This window comes from Typopeltis vanoorti, chromosome 3, assembly GCF_054136105.1.
Source record: "Typopeltis vanoorti isolate ZY-2024b chromosome 3, IOZ_Tvanoo_1.0, whole genome shotgun sequence".
Lineage (NCBI taxonomy): Eukaryota > Metazoa > Arthropoda > Arachnida > Uropygi > Thelyphonidae > Typopeltis > Typopeltis vanoorti.
In genome coordinates, this window is record NC_143551.1 from 76143413 (window position 1) to 76163175 (window position 19763).

The window sequence follows — 19763 nt, forward strand, 5'->3', positions numbered from 1 at the left end:
TTGCATGATGAAAAAAATTTCATTTAATGATTATGAGGACTAAATGTAATTTTCCACAGAAAAAAGTTTGTATATCTCATTCAGTGGTCCATAAACATGAAAGATTTGCTTTTTTAATAATTTGTGAGAAATATTTCTAACAGAATGATTTTAATTAAAATGAGAGAAATACAGAGAGAGAGAGAGAGAAAGAGAGAAAAAAAATGTCAGCCTGTTGGCTGTACACTTGAATCCCACTGTGGAGATGTTTAATGAATTTCATCACCTGGTATGAGACCACTGTCCTGCTTATTGGAGGCTTGAAGTGATTAGAAAAGTTGTCAACATTAAATACATTATACCTAAAAGTGTCAGTGTTCAGCCTGACCATGAACTAGTCTTTGCCATGACTGTAAGAAATTAACTAGTATAAGTATAGCATATAGTATTTAAATAGGAGGGAAAGTTGGAAATTCTAGCTGCTTCAGAAATAGTGAATAATATTAATATTGATAATAGATTTCCTATCACAAAATATTTGAAATCTTTGTTTTTTTAAAATGACTGGTATCACTTCAAAATACTATATTGGTAAAATCCATGAAAATTATTTTAATCATTAAAATCAGTTCGATCTGGAAATAACATATAAATATCACAGAATTATATTTTGAAGAAACCAAAACTTAAAAAAAAAAATAAGTCTACTATTAAAAAAAAAAAAATCTATTTTATCTGCAAAATGTTGGGATACAAATATGCTAAGTATCCTAACCACATTAGTACTATGCTAGTGTCACTATTGACCCAAAAGTATACCAAGCTTGTTCTGGAGACTAAACACACCTTTATGTATCTTGGGTCTCTAAAACAGTAAAATGGTAACATCATGCTAAAATTTTTAGTCGAAAGCATATATATAAAAGAGCAAATTGATTTTAATATGACACATTCATGAGGCACAATAATACTGTTCATTCTAAACAAAATTCAGCTCCCTTTTCGCATTTCAAATTTTTGATGGTTTTTTTTTTACCTCAAGTATTGATATTTAGTCCTGTTTACATTTCTCTTGAAAATTTTCTACTATATTTCTGCCATTGCTTGTTTTATTTAAAGCTCTATATTTTTCCCTGTATTTTTGTAGGGGCATCTGCAACTTTTTGCCCTAATAGGAACTTTTGGTATGCTTTCTTCTTTTTGAGGACTGGTTCCTTAACTTCTGATGTTCTTCATGACGTTCTTATTTTGCTATCCCTTGCAGACAACTTCACCATATGCCTATCCAGCTCAATCAATCAATGCCTTCTTCAGAGTTTGCTACTGAGAATGTAAGGGTTGGGTCTTGTTTTTGAGCTGTTTCATTCCTTCTTCAATAATGTTTGTAAAGTCACGTCTACAGTTTATCTGTAAAAGCTGTTCAACTTGAATTCTTTTTTTTTTTTTTTACATACTGTTCTTTTCAATGTGATATTTTATCCTTTATCCTACTTAAAACTAAGTGATGGTTACTACCAATTTCAAATTGTCTGTACTCTTGTATCCTGAACCAATATTAAGATATCACTATCAAAGGTAACAAGTCAATGAGGCTTTTCTGATTTCTTGTATCTTCTTTCCATGTGAACTTGTGCACATTTTTATGTTGGAACATGGTGTTAGTAATGACCATTCCATATCCTCAACAGAAATTCAGCAAATACTTACCATTATTATTACCCTTTAATAAATTTAGTTTAATCCTTTAACCAAGTGTGAGCAAACAAAGTTTGCGCCTGAAAATATCTTCTACCTAGCTCCCACTGATGAGACCTCAATAAAGGTCAAAACTAGTCTGGGTAGTGGCACTTCCCTTAATGCATAACATTATACCTACCTGCAAGGAGATGTGTTTTGCATTATGGGAGATACTGAGATAGGAGTGATGCTAGCTTGGTCCACCTTTGCTACGAGTTGCCCGGTGTTGTATTACCTTACCCCAGTCCTGAAGATATTTTCAGGCGCAAACTTTGTTTGCTCACACTTGGATAAAGGATTAAACTAAATTTATTATAGTCTAACAAAGTGAACAATAAACTTTCAATATTATTACACTTGCCCTTTTCTCCAAATTTTTCCAAAATGTTTCTATATGCCTTGTGGGATTCACTTCCTACTCTGCTGTTTAAATCTTCAATAATTACCACTTTTTCCATTTTCATTATTCAGCTGCCTACTCTAGTGACTTGAAAAATTCCTCTACTTCCTCTTTTAAAGAATCTTCTGTGGGACCATAGCCACAAATAAGTTTCATTGTCCATTTTCCCATTTAAAGTTGTCCACATAACTCTACTTCAGACTACCTTCCAATCAAGAAGTTTTTCTTCATGTTTGGTGTTGAATGCTATTGCTACTCCTTTCTTTACTTGATCATTATTGCCTGAATATAAAAGTCTATACTTATTATTTAGTAAGATATCACCTGGTTTTGTCTTCTTTCTTTCGGTAATGCCAATTACATCCACATTGTACTTTTTCAGTTGCTGTGCAAACTTGATTTCCTATCCATTAATATTCCTTATATTGATGCCTGCTATCTTCAATTCTTCTGGCGTTGGGGTTTGTTGTTGTTGTTGTTGTTCTTCTTCTATATGTTGAGCTTGAGTCTGTTCCAGTAGCTGACTCTTCACTGCTCAACCTGGTTACCTGAAAAAAACAGCGGGGCCTTATTTAACTGGGCACTTTTTCGTGCCAACACCAACATTGTGTGTTGGCACGAAATCTCATCATGTTGCACCATCATATTATTTGTGGTTTAAGCCAATAGAGAGTATAATTTAGTTGGCTAAGTCCCAAATTGCTAGCCCATTCCTCGTTCAGTATCCAGTGAATGCCTACTAATGGGGCACACCAAGTGAAGGTGAGGATTGGGCATTAGATCAGACACTCCAGTCAGTTCTCCACATTCCTTAAAAGCAATATGGAGGTCTTATCCCAATTATCTGGCTTTGACCTTAATGCGATCAATAATTTAAGAGTATTCTATATAAACCCATTCCTAGTTAAATGCATAACATATTATCAAACAAGATCATCAACATGAAACAATATACAAACTAACCTGCCAATTCTGATAACTTTTCAGCACGCTTATTCTTTGAAGTAATGAAGGCAAGTTGGCTAATGGGATTCTGATCAAAATATTCTTCAACAAAACCTTCTAAAAGCTATTAAAATGAGACATTATTTATTTATTATTTTAATAACCAATGTGTAATTAGCATTACTGAACATGTGTGTATAATTTTTGACTCATGACATGTGTGTGTATATATATATAAAATAATACTAAACTTAAATTGAAAAAATGAAAAATGAAAGGCTGAGAGTAAAAGAGAACCGTTATTGAGTGTGAATAAGATCAAGCTAATCTATAAAAGGGTTGTAGGGGATTGCATTTTCTTGGTACATTTCTCAAAATGTATATATATGTCCCATATTAGATTTTCTTTGTCAATCCATATGCAAGATCGATAGATTTTATTGAAATATAGTAGCTGAAATCCAAGAAAAATTTATTATTATTGTGTGACACCACCAAGGAGTCCAAGAACTCACTGCGGGAATGCACTCCACTCTACTCCACCACACACACACACACACACACACACACACACACACACACACACACACACACACACACACACACACACACACACATCTCTCTATCTTCCCTAATGCTCAATTCTCCACCTACACATAATGACACTACCATCTACTATCCATCACCACCTGCAAAAGTATTTTTTGTTTGTAAATTGCATGTGTTCTCATGGCCAATTTGCCTGTACGTGGGATGAAAAACCCTGCTACCTCCATATGAGATCGGCTAATTCACCTTCAATTTGTACTCCTAATTTCCATTTCAATTGAACCAATTGTAGGAACGTGTTGAAATTACATAATGCAATAACTCTCCTCTCACTGGATGGAATTTACTAAAATTTGGTATTATGGATGTATAACATGATGATCAAGTGGGTGTTTGATTATGGTTTCAATCAAACCATTTTTATTAGCAAAATAATATGTAGTTTAAATTTTAGTTTAAAGATATTTAACTGATATTAATAATTTCTCACTGCTAAGATGGAATTTTACAGAATTTTCTCACTGCTAAGATAAAATTTTATTAAAATTTTATCTTAGCAGTGAGATTTGTAAATGAAATTTGTAAAATCACTTCTATTATGGTTTCAATCAGACCATTTGTAGTGCCAAATTCGGAAAAACAAAATTATATATCTAGAAGCATATCATAAACTTATAACTTTTAAATACATTCATTGGATTTTTAAAAAGGCATCACCATTGAATAGAAATCTTTATGTAAAATGTAAATGTAAATCAGTTGTGTTACATATCTAAATGTAACACAACTGATTATCAACAAATGAAAATTCAACTCAGAACAACTTCAAACCATACCGTATATAAAGAATTATAAGTGCCCAGTTTTTCATACTGATATTCTCAAGTACAGTCTTGAATTCAAAATTATAATAATTCTTTCAGTTTTTTTTTTTATGTACGTAAATGGGAAAAAATGAAAATCAAAATGAAAGAGTTTGAAAACTATAACAAAATCTTGGAGATTCAGTGGCAGATCTGAAGAAAACACTGACTAATTCAGTCAGACAGGCATGCGGTGAAGCTGTCTACAAGTATAGATTTAAAGGAGTCCTGGCAAAAAAGAAAGTATACAAAATGTTCCTAGCAATAAGTCAGCATGTGCTATGATAAAATATAGAGGAAAAAAATTAAGAAAGTAAATCAGTGCGTAAAAGTAGCTAAACAAAAAGTCACGAAAAGACATGGGTAAGAATATAGAAGATAAATTTCAGGAAGGTAGTAGAATGTTTCTGGAAGCTTTGCGAAATCTAAGAAATGGAAAAAATAGTGTTGAAATTGTGTAACGCAATAACTCTTTTACTACTATAAAAGCAAAATTAACTGCTAAATAAAACAAGCAATGACAGATAATATTCAAGAGGAATGCAATCAGGAATACATATCAATACTTGAGGTACCAAAAAGACACCAAAAACCCGAAATGTAAAAAGGCAGCTAGAGCAGATGAGATGTGAGCATATGGAAATATAAAAGTTTTACAGTGGATGCACTATATAATTCAGAAGGCCTGATCAGAAAGTCAATTGTAAATAACTGGAACAGATTTCTCATAGTTCCCACCTATGAGAAATAACCTATGGTAAACAAAACTGAATGTGAGAATTACAGAGAAATTTCCCTAGTGAGTTCCTGATAAGATTTGTGCATGCATACTTGAGAAGAAGCTAAGAAAAACTGTTGAAAAGAAACTTGGAGAAGAACAAGATGGATTCAGGCCAAACAGAAGTTGTCAGGATCAGATCTTTCTTTTAATGCATTTGCAGCAGGCTGTGTGTCATGTCTGTATATACTTACAAAAATTTGTTGAAAACAGTCCAATTATGGAAGAAAAAAAAAATAGTGAAAATTTAGTGTTTTGTTTCAGGTGGACCCAGATGATGAAGTCTTAGTCTTAGCATGCCTGCTCTCTCTGAACACAAAATGCAGGTACAAATCCTAACATGGTGGCATGGATGTTTGAGAATCTTTAGGTAGCAGACAAGTTTTGCATTGACGGGTGAAAGAATACTCCTGTTTATAAGAAGCCTCAAGCAGTTTGAAAAGGTACTACATTTAGTCTCCAGAGAAGAGTTCTCAGATTAAGTAACCCTTAGCCCATGCACCTTTTATGATTGTCTGCAGTCCTTTCCTTATTCATATATATATCAATTCCAATTCCATTAGAAACCAGAGCCATGATAATTAATATATGGCTCACTAGCTGCTGGTTGGTTTTTTAAACTTCACTGGTTAGTCAGTTTTGGGTTGCATTTTGTCTATGCTCCAATTTTCTCCTCAGAAAAATAAAATTAAAAAATAAATAAATCTCTTAAATTCTTAAAGAAATTTTATTTCTTTACGGATAAATCCACCAGGAGACATAAATTCATCTAAGGTAGTAGCAGCATGAATTCTATGAATTATTCAAGTTATATTCTGCTGAAGTAAATGTACCCACCCCAAAAGATAACACTTGAGGAAAGAACAAAATTCTTAAAAAACTTTTTTTTCAATAGCGTTGGTTGGGTCGAAGGATTAGATAAGCTAAAAAACTATGCTCTAGAGCAGTGGTTGCCAAAGTGGTCGATACAACATTGTTAGGGGTCGATTCGGGCTCAGGGGGTCGATAGAAAAATATAAGACATCATTGTACGGGTAATATTTAATTCGGTTAACTTGGATTACCTCCATCCTGAATGACAACGCAATTAAGAGTGAATCGTGGGAACAGTAACATGAATAGAACCTGTAAGATGGAGCGAGGTCATGAAAATAGTTACGGAGGGCAATCAAGTAGGCCAAAATGATGTATTTACCAATAAAGGTATGTCGGTGGTTCCTGCCGGCCAGCGTGGCAGGAGTGAGATTGCAACATGTGCGTGGTTGCTTATTTACTTATACTTACACATATTCAATCCCAGTCTCATTTTTGCGCATCGACATATGCGCATTAATGTTCTCAAATTCATCAACATACATATTATAATTCAATTGTTATTCATTCACAAACTAAACTTCTCTATGTTGAAGAGTTGAGCAGGGCTGGTAGTTTTGTACATCCTATAGGAATACGTGAGTAGGTATATTATTTAGACTTATTACTTTAGCTTACTGACTTCAATTTTAATTATTTTGTTACAACTCCAGTAACCACAAAGGCAGCTTCAGATTCTAAAAAGAAATGAAGACAATATTTGTTAGCATATTTGAAACTTGGATTTGTTGCTTTGTTAAGAAACGAAACGAGGCCTATGTGTCTTCTTTATGAAAAAAGAAGAATTAGTAACGGTGCAATGAAATCAGCAAAAATGGAGCCTTTGAAGATGAAAGATCATCTTCAAAGACTCCATCCTGATAAGAAAGATAAAGATCTTGACTTTTTTAAACTGAAAGAGAAATACACACATCGACCAATTATAAAATCATTTATGAAAACACCTGCCGAAGCTGACAATAAACAAAGATTAACAGCCTCCTAAAATATTTCTTTTAATATAGCAAAAAAAAGGAAAATCATAAACAATTGCAGAGGACATTGTTATACCTGCAATCAAAAGAAGTAATTGAAACCATAATGTAAAAAGATTCTGGCCCTGTTTTAAAATGCTTACCATTGAGTACAAATACCGTGAAAAGACATATTGGTGAAATGGCTGAAGATGTAGAAAAACTGTAGTATCAGAACTCAAAAATAGTAAGTTCTCCATCCAACTTGATGAATCTACATAGTTCTTCTATTCTTATGGCTTATGTAAGATATTATAGTAAAACTAAACATCAAATTATTGATGAATTTTTATTTGCAAAATATCTTGAAAGTGATGGAACAGGGTTGACAATTTTTTAGCGATTGGAGGAATATTTAAATAAGTATGATATTCCATTTACTAATATAACAGGTGGTGTACTAATAGTCACAGATGGTGCACCTGCAATGGTGGGCCGTTATCGAGGTTTCGCTGCCTTTCTGAAAGAAAAAGTTCAAAGTGTATGTACTATTCACTGTGTGTTGCACCGAAACCATTTGGTGGCAAAAACTCTCAGTGACGAACTGCATGATACTCTAAGAGCGTGTATTAAATCTATTAATGAAATTAGAGCTCATCCTCTTAAATCACGATTGTTTGCCAAATTTGTGAAAAAAATGAAGTATCAAACCAATTACTCTTGCATACTGAAGTAAGATGGTTGTCTAGAGGTGCAAGTCTACAAAGATTAGTTGAGTTTTTCGACTCAACCCTAGAGTTTCTTACAGATGTTAATTTGTTTTTGAGTAATGAACTGAAGAGAAATATGTCTTTCTATTGCTGACCTTCATACCATATCTATTACAACAGTTATTCAATTTAGTCAGAGAATCTTGCAGACTTGTAGCAGATTTATTTAGAGGTATAACATCATCCACATAAAGCAAAGAGCTGATATTAACATCTCCAATTTTGATATCATGTTTAATACCACTTTCCTTCATAATGTGATCCATATAGATAATGAATAATAGAGGGGATAATATACATCCTTGTCTCACACCAGATTTAACTTTAAACCATCTTCCTGTACTTCCTTCAATTCTAACTGCTGACATACAACTAAAATAAAGACTAAGTATTGCTTGATATAATGCCCCATTGACACCATATAACTGTAGCGCATTGAATATCTTCTCTCTTGGCACCTTGTCATATGCCTTTTCCAAATCGACAAAACTTAAATACAGATCTTTGTTAAATTCCCAAGCTTTTTCGACTATTTGTCGTAAAGTGAAGATCTGATCCTGACAGCCTCTATTTGGCCTGAATCCAGCTTGTTCTTCACCCAGCTTTTCTTCCACAATTCTTCTCAACCGTTTCTCAAGTATACTTGCATAGATCTTGCCAGGAACACTCAGTAGGGAAATACCTCTGTAATTCTCACAATCAGTTTTATTTCCCTTTTTATATATGACTACTATTAGAGCTCTACTCCAATCATCAGGAATTCGTCCCTTTATCCAGGCCTTCTGAACTATGCAGTGCAGCCACTGTAAGACTTTTATACCACCATACTTCAGCATTTCTGGTCGAATATCATCTACTCCTGCTGCCTTTCCACATTTCAAGCCTTTATGGCTTTTTCTACTTCAAGTATGGATATGTATTCCTCACTGTATGCCTGTGAGTGTTTTTTATCACTGTGCTATCATTGCTTGTTTCATTTAGCAGTTTTTCAAAGTAATTACTCCATACTTCAAGGATATCTTTTTCTCCCGTTTTCATTTCACTATCTAAAATAAAGGTGACACCTTCTTGATATTTATTTTCTATATTCTTGATAAAATCCTCCCATGACTTTTGTTTAGCTAGTTTTACATAGTGTTTAACATTCTTGCATTTGTCTCTATATTCTCTAAGAGCACAAGCTGACTTATTTGACAGGAACGTTTGATATGCTTTCTTCTTTTCCTTCACTGCCTCTTTAATTTCCTGTGTCCACCATGGAGTTCTAATTTTTCTATCATTGCAGACAACTTCACCACATGCCTCTCTAGCTAAATCAATCAGGGCTTTCTTCAAGGCTTGCCACTGAATCTCCAAGGTTTGATTCCTGTTCTCAAACTCTTTCATTTTTTCTTCAATAATCTTTGTGTATTTTAGTCTACAGTTCACATCTGAGAGCTGCTCAACTTTTATTTGTTTTAAAACTTTCTTAGATGTTATTCTTTTCGATATGAAATTCAATTTTATCCTGCTCAAGACTAAATAGTGATCACTTCCAATTTCAAATCCTCTGTACACTCTAGTGTCCTGCACCAGGGAGAAAACATTACTATCAACAATAACATAGTCAATGAGACTTTTCTTATTCCTTGTCTCTTCTCTCCATGTGAATTTGTTCACATTTTTATGTTGGAACATGGTGTTAGTAATAACCAGTCCATGTCCTGAGCAGAAATCCAACAGATATTTGCCATTATTATTAGCTTTGCTCTTTTCTCCAAATTTTCCCAAAATATTTTTGTATGTCTCACAATCATTTCCTACTCTGCTATTTAGATCCCCAACAAGGACCAACTTTTCCTTTTTCATTGTGTCAGTTGCTTTTTCTAAACCATCAAAAAATTCCTCCACTTCTACCTTAGTAGAACCTTCTGTGGGACCATAGGCACAAATAAGTCTCATTGTCCAGATCCCCATTCTCATATTTGCCCACATTATTCTACTTGAGACTGACTGCCATTCAAGAAGATTAGCCTTGTATTTTGTGTTGAATATTGGCTGCTCCTTCTTTTCCTTGATTGTCATTGCTTGAATATAACATTTTGTATTTATTGCTCAGAAAGATCTCACCAGTTTTTCTTTTTTTTTGTTTCAGTCATTGCTATTATGTCGATCTGGTACTTATCTAATTCCTCAGGTAGTGCCATTTCTTTGCCATTCAGGCTTCTTATGTTTATAGTAGTGATCTTTAACTCTGGTGATGTTGAGTTGGGGTGTGTTTTCAGATTTGTTCCAGTAGCTGACTTTTCGCTGTTCACTCTGGTTCTCTGGCGAAAACAACGGGGGCCTTGTTTAACTGGGAGACGCCCCAGCCGGCATGAAATTTTGTCATGTTGTACCATCATTTTTTATTTTGGTTTAACCAATAAGAATACAATTTGGTCAGCTAAATCCCAAATTGCCAGCCCATCCTTGTTCGTTCAGTATCTAAGTAGATGCCCAATAGGATGCACCACAAGAAGGTGAGGATTGGACATTAGGTCAGAAACCCTGGTCAGTTCTCCACATTCCTTTAAAGGCTATGTGGAGGTCTCCTCTCAGTTATACAGCTTCGACCCTTAAACACTTCATTTAGTAAAAGCAAAATTAACCTTCAAAGTAATTACTCCAGATATCTAGATCATTATCTTTACTTTTCACATCACCTTTATTATTTTTGATTCCTTTTACTGTACTCTTTCCTCCATTTCTGAGCTTTTCCAACAGGCTCTAGAATATTTTACCACTTTCCTGTTATTTATTTTCTATGTTCTTATCAAAGTCTTCCCACGACTTTTATTCAGCTGTTTTATACAATGCTTCACTTTTTAACATTTTCTCTCATTTCTTCCTTTCTTAATTTCTACAAAACAAAAGATAAAATACAAAAATATTTAGGACCTCAAGCTGAATTCTTGCTGGAACTTTCAATGCCTTTTCTTCTTTTCCTTGACTGCCTCTTTAACTTCCTGAGTCCACCATGATTTACAGAATAAGAAATATTTTAAATATCACTTCTTATTCTGAATGAAGAATGTGAATTTCAATCAATAAATGAATAGGTAAAAAAAGAAATCAGAATGGATCAAACACAGACTTCTTTCAATCCACTTCAGACCTCTAATAAGAAGGGTGGTGGTCTCACATCAGTCAATTAAAATCATCTACTAACCAAAGACATTCACAAACATCTGTGTTACAGTGAGATTCAAATCCAGCATGTTGAATGAAGAGCAGAGAAACTTCAGTCAAAAAAACTACTATTACAGATTTAACAACACACTTGTGAATGCTTAGTTGTAAAGTTGCATTATAATAATTCCAAAAAAAAAAAAAAGCAATATAAATGTTCAGGTCAACACATTTCTTATTACTACAAACAAACACAAACCTTGAGAGTACAGATCTGCCTCGTAGGTTTTAGATCTTGTGCTAACATTGCTTCTGACATGTCTATAATCACATAAAGATGCCTCATCTAAAATATGTCAAACAATTTCATTAACATAATACAATACACAAACTGTCAACATATTTAAGAAAGAATAAATACAACACATGTTAATAAATCAGTCAGATATCATAGCATTAATGATAAACTAAAGGAAATTCAGTACAGCAGAATCTTGATCTTGAATCAGAATCTAAAACTTGTGATTACAACCATAATTCTTTAAAAATAAAGATTACTCATTTAAATTCTTTAAAAATAAAGATTACTCATAAGCTTGCAGTGATAATGATAAATCTCCTATAAGGATGATCTTCTCACAATTTGTACTCAGTCTTTCACTTTCATTCTCAAGCTTCACAGCCATATTAAGAATTCTACTAGTTCTTTCACTCATTTTGCCAAAACATTGGAAACAACAAGATATTGTATGACACATCCTACCAATTTCTTACCTTCCTTTGATTCAGATTACACTGCCTACATCAAACAATAACACCATCTATGTGAATTATAAATATCATCATCATCAAATTACTGACATGTACCATCAAGGGGTGTACAGGATATGATAGTACTACATGAAAAATTTACATCATTAGTAACTTCCTATCTACAATTTTCCTCCAAATCAGTCTATTACTTGTCAAGACTCCAATATTATCATTATCAGATCTTATATTTCTATCATCTAATTCACACTGTACTGTATCAATCCACCTATATCTTGGTCTTCCTCTGGGTCGTTTTCCTGCCAACATGGCAGAGAACACTTGTTTTGCTAATCTTTCCTCGCCCATTTTGTTTAAGTGACCATACCACCTGAGATTAGCTCTGCTAAAACACTCCTGTATGCCGACAATGTCAAGATCTTTCCTAATACTCGTTTTTAATATGATATTGCCATTGATGCCATCTGTTCATGCCTCTAATCTTTCTCAGGACTCTCATATCTGCGGTCTCTAGTCTTTAGTCAAGTGTTTTACTTCCGACCCAACTCTCAGATCCATAAGTTAAAACTGGTTTGAACACTGTCTAGTATACAGCTAATTTAGTGTTCCAACTAATTTCTCTCTTATTCCATATGAATTTATTCAATTGATTTCCTACCATACCAGCTTTGTTGATTCTGTTGTCTATTTCCATATTTAATTTACCATCTTCACTAAAATTCATGCCTAAGTAGCTGAAATGTTTTACTTGTTATACAGGTTCCCCATTCACAACACAGTTGACATTTTCAACAATTCTACCTATTTTCATTGTCTTTTTAATGCTGACCTTTTCTTATTCCTTGCCTCTTCTCTCCATGTGAATTTGTGCACATTTTTATGTTGGAACATGGTGTTAGTAATAACCAGTTCATGTCCTGAGCAGAAATCCAACAAGTATTTGCCATTATTATTAGCTTTGCTCTTTTCTCCAAATTTTCCCCAAATATTTTTGTATGTCTGACAATAATTTCCTACTCTGCTATTCAGATCCTCAACAAGGACCAACTTTTCCTTTCTCATTGTGTCAGTTGCTTTTTCTAAAGCATCAAAAAATTCGTCCACTTTATATATTATATAATGATATATTATATAATACACACATTATATAATGATATATTATTATATATCATAATATAATGATTGTTCAACTGCCATGATCTCTGGTGTATGTAATGTGAACTACAAAGTCTGCAAGATTCACAAATAGGGACCATTCTTGGTTGTACTACTTCGTAAGAGAACGTACCGAAATGCCAACTTCACAAATGTGCCACATTCATCATTTAGGCATCACAAAGAGAGAAACACTGTTACGAAATTTAACTTTTGCATTATTACCCATAGGAACATTGCTACACACTTGTCATTCTGGCACAACACAGAATGCTCAAAATTAAACTTGCATCTTCACTTTAGCAGTTTTGGAGTGGCATGATATGACATTCCATGCAAGATTTAATTCACTCTCTATTATATGATCTGACAAGATTTCTTTGCCTCACTTTGTTGCTTTCATCTGCTGCCTGACCTTACTAATGCTTGTCTGGAAGAATGCAAATTACCACCTCAATCTACCAAAATCTAGTAAGCTTTTCCAGAAGACTGAAGGCTATTAAAGCAGCAAAGAAGGGAGAGCATGAAAGCATATCTTTATTCAACTTGTTTCCTAAAAAGGAAGATAATAGCCATTACTCTACTGTCCCATTGCTCTTATCTCAATCCTCTTGAAAATAATGGAGAAGGTCATTAACAGTCAAATTCTTCATTAACTGAGGTGTACCAATTAATTAGCAATCACCAATATGGCTTCTGCCGCCCACTTTGCAGCAAATATCCTAGTCAACTTTACTCACTTTCAACATGAGCAATGGAAAGTTCAGAAAAAATGTCTTTACTCTGGATGTTGCAAAGGTATTTGAGCAAGGCTAGCACAGTGGCCTTCTTACCAACTCACCATAAGATGGTAACTTATTTGAAACACTATCTCTTCACTGCAGACCCCCTAATAAAGCTTCATAAACACCAAGAATGCTTCACACAATTCAGAAGAGGGTAATCCCTTAACAGACCATTCCTCCTCCTCTCCACAAATTCCCTCCAATCACTTTCTTATAGATGCTCCAACAGTTTTTGGAGGATTCATGTGATTATGTTATTCGCAGTACCCGTGAATAACATAATCACATGAATCACAACAACATAATATCAGCAACTACTGATCAACATCCATACTTAGTTTAGTTCCAAATTTACTGAACCAATTTCTTATCCTTGTTTTTCATTCCATCTACCTATGTTCCCTGGAAAATCCTTTCCCATACTATTTTTCCCAATTAATGCAACCACCAGCTTTTCAATAACATCAAACAGATTTCATCTTTCTTCCTAATCACTTAACCTCACATGAAATTATCATAACAGGTTTTGCAACCTTTCATATGTGGAGTTCATGCTAAAAAATTTTTTTTTTAATTTACTGTTAATCTTGATCTTCAACAACAGAAGCCTTGTTTAACTTGGTGATGGTGTGCGAAGTTTTTATTTTGGTGTATAATCAAAAGACGCATTTAATTTTTATGTCAATGAAGAATACAATTTGGTTAACAAAAGTTTGAAATTGTCAGCTTACTGTTCAAAACCCAACTGGATATTTACCGATGGACTGCCATGAAAATAAGTTCAAATGCTGGGGAAGAAGCACAGATTCAATTTTTCACATTCATATGTGAAGGGCATTTAGTTAGTTAGCTTCAGTCCTTAAGTACGAGCTCATACATATATGAGCTGATGCTAAGTTGATTAGTTCTGGATCTGGATTATTTCTGTTAAGAGTGCATGTTTACGGGTATAATTAACAGACTCTACAGGCCTGTTTTTTTTTTGTTTGTTTGTTTGTTTTATAAGGAGGAATATCTTGAATTTCCAGACAAAAAAAATCTGATAACAGGGGCATTACCATTTTTTCAACAATGCTACAGAGACACCATAAATCAAATCCAGATTTTTTTTTTTTAACCAAACAGCAGATGTCTTTCTTTTGACTGTCCCTTCATAAGCTTAATAATAAAGGAAATGCAGTAAAATACTTAATTTCCTAATTTTATGCAACCTGAAAAATGTCACCAGGAGAATAAAAAAATTTTCCAAAAAATATGACAACTTACCATCCCAAGTCGAATATTTTTCTTTTCCAACAAATGTCTTCTCTTTGTTCGATGAACAATTTCTTCCACAGTAGACTGCAAAAGTCCCCCTTCATCTTCGTGGATAGCTTCCCTATAGATATTAATATATTGTGAATATGATGTCATATTAAAAAAAAACATGAAGTAAATAAAACTAAAAATAGATAAAACTAATAGCTATCATCACAGCTTTTTTTTTTTTACAGACTGAATAATAGTTAATAGTTATACTGATATACCAGAGAGAATGAATTTTTGAAATGCAAAGAAACTACATTTTTTAAGCAGAGTTAATAAAATGATTCTTCAAGTAAAACAATATAGCAATATACTTTTATTAGTTTCCATCTGATGTCTCAAGCATATTTATATTTGATGTCAAAAGTTTTTCCACTTGATTATATTATAAATTAAAGATGCCAAGAAATTATAGTCTTAAATTCATCCTTTATCCAAGTGTAAGCAAACAAAGTTTGCACATGAAGTAACTTCATGATAGGGCAACTAGTATATAGGGTCCAATGACTTCACATCAATTGCCTTAGTATCCCATAATGCAATGCAAATATCCTTATGGAAAGAGCAACTACCCTGACTGGTTTCGACCTTTATTGAGGTCTCATCAGTGTGAGCCAGACCCAGAAGCGATATCAAAGTTAAAGCAATGCAGAAATCATATTTCCATACACAAGTAGTCAAAAGGTGTCACACCTTATTATTAAAATACTCTGGATTAGAGACAGAAATTGAAAGTTTTTTCCACTTGGTTATACTAAAAATTAAATTGGTTGTTGTTTATCATCTGAATTGTGCTTTCTTAATTTTTTGCTTGAAGATTATGCTTTTTTTTATTATTTTGTGAATGAATTGTTTTGTTTTTCAAGGGGAGATGTTATGTCTTTATTTTTATTTTGTTTATACTTTTTAAGGCCAGCCTGACTGGCCGAGTGGCTAGCGTATCCACTCTCCAGCCAAAAGGCTATGGGGGTTCAAATCCTGCTGTGGACATGGATGTTTGTGATTGTCTGTGGAAATACCAGTGGTGGTGGTCGACAGTAGATGGCATTGCTGTAGTTGAGATCAGTTGGTGGATTGAGTGGTGGAGACAGAGCTGTAGAGCAGGAGCCCTCCCTTTTATTATAATAATAATAATAATAAAAGCAGCTTGTTTTTATTAGAGATGAGAGTATGTTAATTTTTAAGACGTGTTTGTTGTTGGAGTTTTTTTCCTCCATTGTGTTTGTTGTAAGTTTGTTTTTTTGTAGTTATTCACATGTTTTGTGAGGTTTTGTTTGGGTTCCTTTTCTTATGTGAGTTAGAGAATTATTTTATTTTATTTTTTTCCAGGTGGTTCTGTTTCTACAATGGATGATATTAGGTTACTAGTAATGAAGCTTAAAATGTTTGTTACCTGTGTGTCTGCTATTGATGTTTTGGTATTGGTATGGCTGTATCTGTTTCTCAAGGGAATGATATGTTGGTTTTTCTGGCTTTAAAAGGTCAGAGTAGCTCTTGAGGGAAACAGGCTAAAGGTGTTTGGTAATGTAATTTTGTTTCATGGTAATTTCACTTTTTGTATTGGTGTATTTTTGTTTTGCATTGAGTTGTTTGAGTAGGTTATCTGTTAGATTTGATATTTTATGTTTATATTCAGATCTTTTAATGTTTATTTTGTTTGCCTGCTGATATTTTATGTTTTTTTATTATTTTTCAGATTTTTTTAAACATTTTAGTGTCTTTTTTTTCAAGCAATTAATAATGATTAATATTTTCAATATTGAAAATAATATATATTTACAAATTAATAGCCTGAAGAATGAAGCACAATTCCAAGGTATGTGTTTTTTTTTATTATTTTTCAGATTTTTTTAAATATTTTAGTATCTTTTTTTTCAAGCAATTAATAATGATTAACATTTTCAATATTGAAAATAATATATATTTACAAATTAATAGCCTGAAGAATGAAGCACAATTCCAAGGTAGTGAAGAAATACTATTAATGATATAATTATCAACTGGGAGTATTGAATGTTATCATCACTACTGGTGGTATTAAATACCAGAAGAAAAGCACAAGTTTAGTTGTTGATTATATCAAATCAATAAACAGAATAAGGATCAGTTTTTTTGTGTTTTTTTTTTTTTGCTACATCTATATTACCAGAAGTTATGTAGAAAATGCTAAGGATAGTGTAGAATAACTGAGGTAATGTAATATTTGTAGTAAGACAATTTCATAAAAATCATATACACTTTATAAGTTAGTGAATAATGGATTGTGGTTTGAAGGAGGAAGAGAAACAAGGGAATAATTAATAGTGCTTATATGCATTAATGTAATTTTTAGCTATTGTTGCACATAAGTCAAAGTAACAGTTGAAAGTGTCATATAAAACTTCAAGAAATTCTGTTATTTACAGAGATGAAGATATGCTTACTTCATGTGATTGCATGATTTAAATTATGCTTTGTTTTTATTTATTTTGTGTGTGTCTTTTCTTTTAATACTGTTTTTCCTTCTGTTTTATTTTATGTATCGGGTATTATTTGGCATTTTTTGTTTTTAGTTTTGTTTTTTTTTTCCTTGAAATTTCCTATTTTCTTAACTGTATAGTTTTCATTGTCTGTTTAAAGCAGCGTCACATGACTGACATCACTGGATGTCGGTTAAGTTGAGAATGTTACAGAGGTCACATGGTTAGCTGGATTTCTCGGTCATTGGATGTAGTGTATTTTCTAACTTGCACCATCATATGATTTGCCTAACCAGAAGTGATGTTACTGGTTGGATGTCATTATGTTGATAAAAATATTTTTTTTTATAAATACTTTTTTTCTCAAAATATAAATTAAAAATTATATTTAAAAAAATATTTTTTCTTATCATAAAATTTACAAAGGACATAACTGTCCTTTGTAAAATTTTAGCATAAAGACATGATTTTTTTTGTTTTTTTTAATGGTATGGTATAGTATGATTCTTTATACTAGCATTTCTGGTACTTCTATGTTTGCTTTCATGTCTGTAAGGGTGATACGTTAATTTCACCGACTCTTGGGTGTGTTTCTTCTTGTTCAAATGGGTGATATATCTATTTTGACTTCAGTATGACAATGTTTATCATGATGTTTGTTTTCTGATATCAAGAATTGGACTTCATTAATTTTTAATATGAATACAATATCAGTTTCTTTGGCATGTCTTGGTAAGTTTTATTGTTGTACTTCCCCCAAGGATGGTATTCTGATTTCACCCACTTTAAAAGGTCGGATTAGATTTTCAAGGGATACCAGCTGAACAGGTTTGATTTGGTATCTGATTTTTGGTCAGTACCAGAAATGCTACTGTATAGCATTTCTGGTACTGACGTTTCTTTTTTTTTTTTAATCAATCATAGTGATATACTGATTTCATTTAAAATAAAAGATCAGCTTTTGAATGTAGGAGACTACATGTGTTTATAATAATGGCATGGGCATTTTTGTAGTTTTTTTTTTTTAAGTATGATTTCTGTTGGCATTTTCTATCTATATGCAATTTTATAAGTGTATAAAAATAGGGAATGTTAAAAATCCAACCTTATTTCAAAGCCAAATATATGTAGAAACTTTGCAAGTTTCGAAAATTCAATCGGATAACTCATGAGAGTTCAATCCTCAGTACTGGAGCTGCTTTAGCTTTGCGCTATTTAAAAGACATGTTGCCCAGGCATCGTTTATTTGTGTATTTGATAAGCGTTTCACTGCTAGTTCTCTTCAGAGACCAGGCAAAAACTCTAATTCATTACCAAGCAATCCAATGTCAGAGTTGAGTTTTTAACAAGTGAACTGTCAGTACAAACGGTTAAAGTTTCTACATACATATGTGGCTTTGAAATAAGGTTGGATATTTAACATCTATTTATTTTACATAGCCCAAATAAAGCTGCATGGCTTTCTTTGAAAATTTATAACTAAATTTTATTAATACGTGTTGTATTGGTCTTGGTCCCTTTCTTTTATACATAAATGTGGTATTACTCATATTTGGTCCAGCAAGTTTGTTTTTCTTGTGCTGTTATTATTATATATATTATTTATTTATTTTGAAGCTCAAAATGCTTTTCATAAGTGCAGGAATGCGTAAGCACAACCGAGAATATTTTCATTTATTAATAATCTGATTTTTATTGGCGAAGGATAAAGAAAAAAGCTCCGTATTTATTCGTAAACGACACTTCCACACACGTTCCTCATTATGAGAATCTAAAACTTACCAAGTTCTTTCATACTCTGTTTCCCAACGATAACCTCCATGGTCATCTTCGTCTCCCATTGTGCAATTAAATTTGACTCAAGAAAGTTATGATGAATTTAATAGTAAGCTTGTACTCAAACAAAGAGAAACGCCCCAACCCAGGGTAATTAATGTTTTAAATTAAACGATATTATATTTTTAAATATAACAAGTCCACGCAAAAGCAACAGCAGTTGTACAAATGCAACCAGAAAACGCATAGGGCATCATACATACTTTATTATAACATGACGCCACCTATCTGAGAACAATACTGCAGTTGTAAGGAAATTATTATTAAATGGTTTAGAACAGTGCTTCCCAAACTTATGGATGTAAAGACCTCTTTGGAAAAATTAAAATATTTCACAACCCCCATCGAAAAAAATCGTAATAGAGACATATATTATTACAATATTTATTATTTACATATTTCGGCGTCGAAATACGCAGGAAGCAAAATTTGTGAACCAACACCAATGTGTGTTT

At 32.9% G+C, this 19763-nt stretch overlaps 1 protein-coding gene across 1 annotated transcript in view; it reads right to left on the minus strand.

Moving 5' to 3' along the window:
• Window positions 1-19457, minus strand: part of Ssl1 (general transcription factor IIH subunit 2 Ssl1) — a 116606-nt gene extending 97149 nt beyond the window's left edge. The window contains exons 1-4 of the mRNA XM_090415723.1: window positions 19255-19457; window positions 14975-15086; window positions 11257-11343; window positions 3080-3185 (exon numbers count right to left, since the gene is read on the minus strand). Of these exons, the coding sequence (XP_090271849.1) occupies window positions 3080-3185; window positions 11257-11343; window positions 14975-15086; window positions 19255-19313 (364 nt within the window). The 5' untranslated portion in view covers window positions 19314-19457. The remainder of the gene's footprint in view (window positions 1-3079; window positions 3186-11256; window positions 11344-14974; window positions 15087-19254) is intronic.
• Between the last annotated feature and the right edge of the window lie 306 nt (window positions 19458-19763).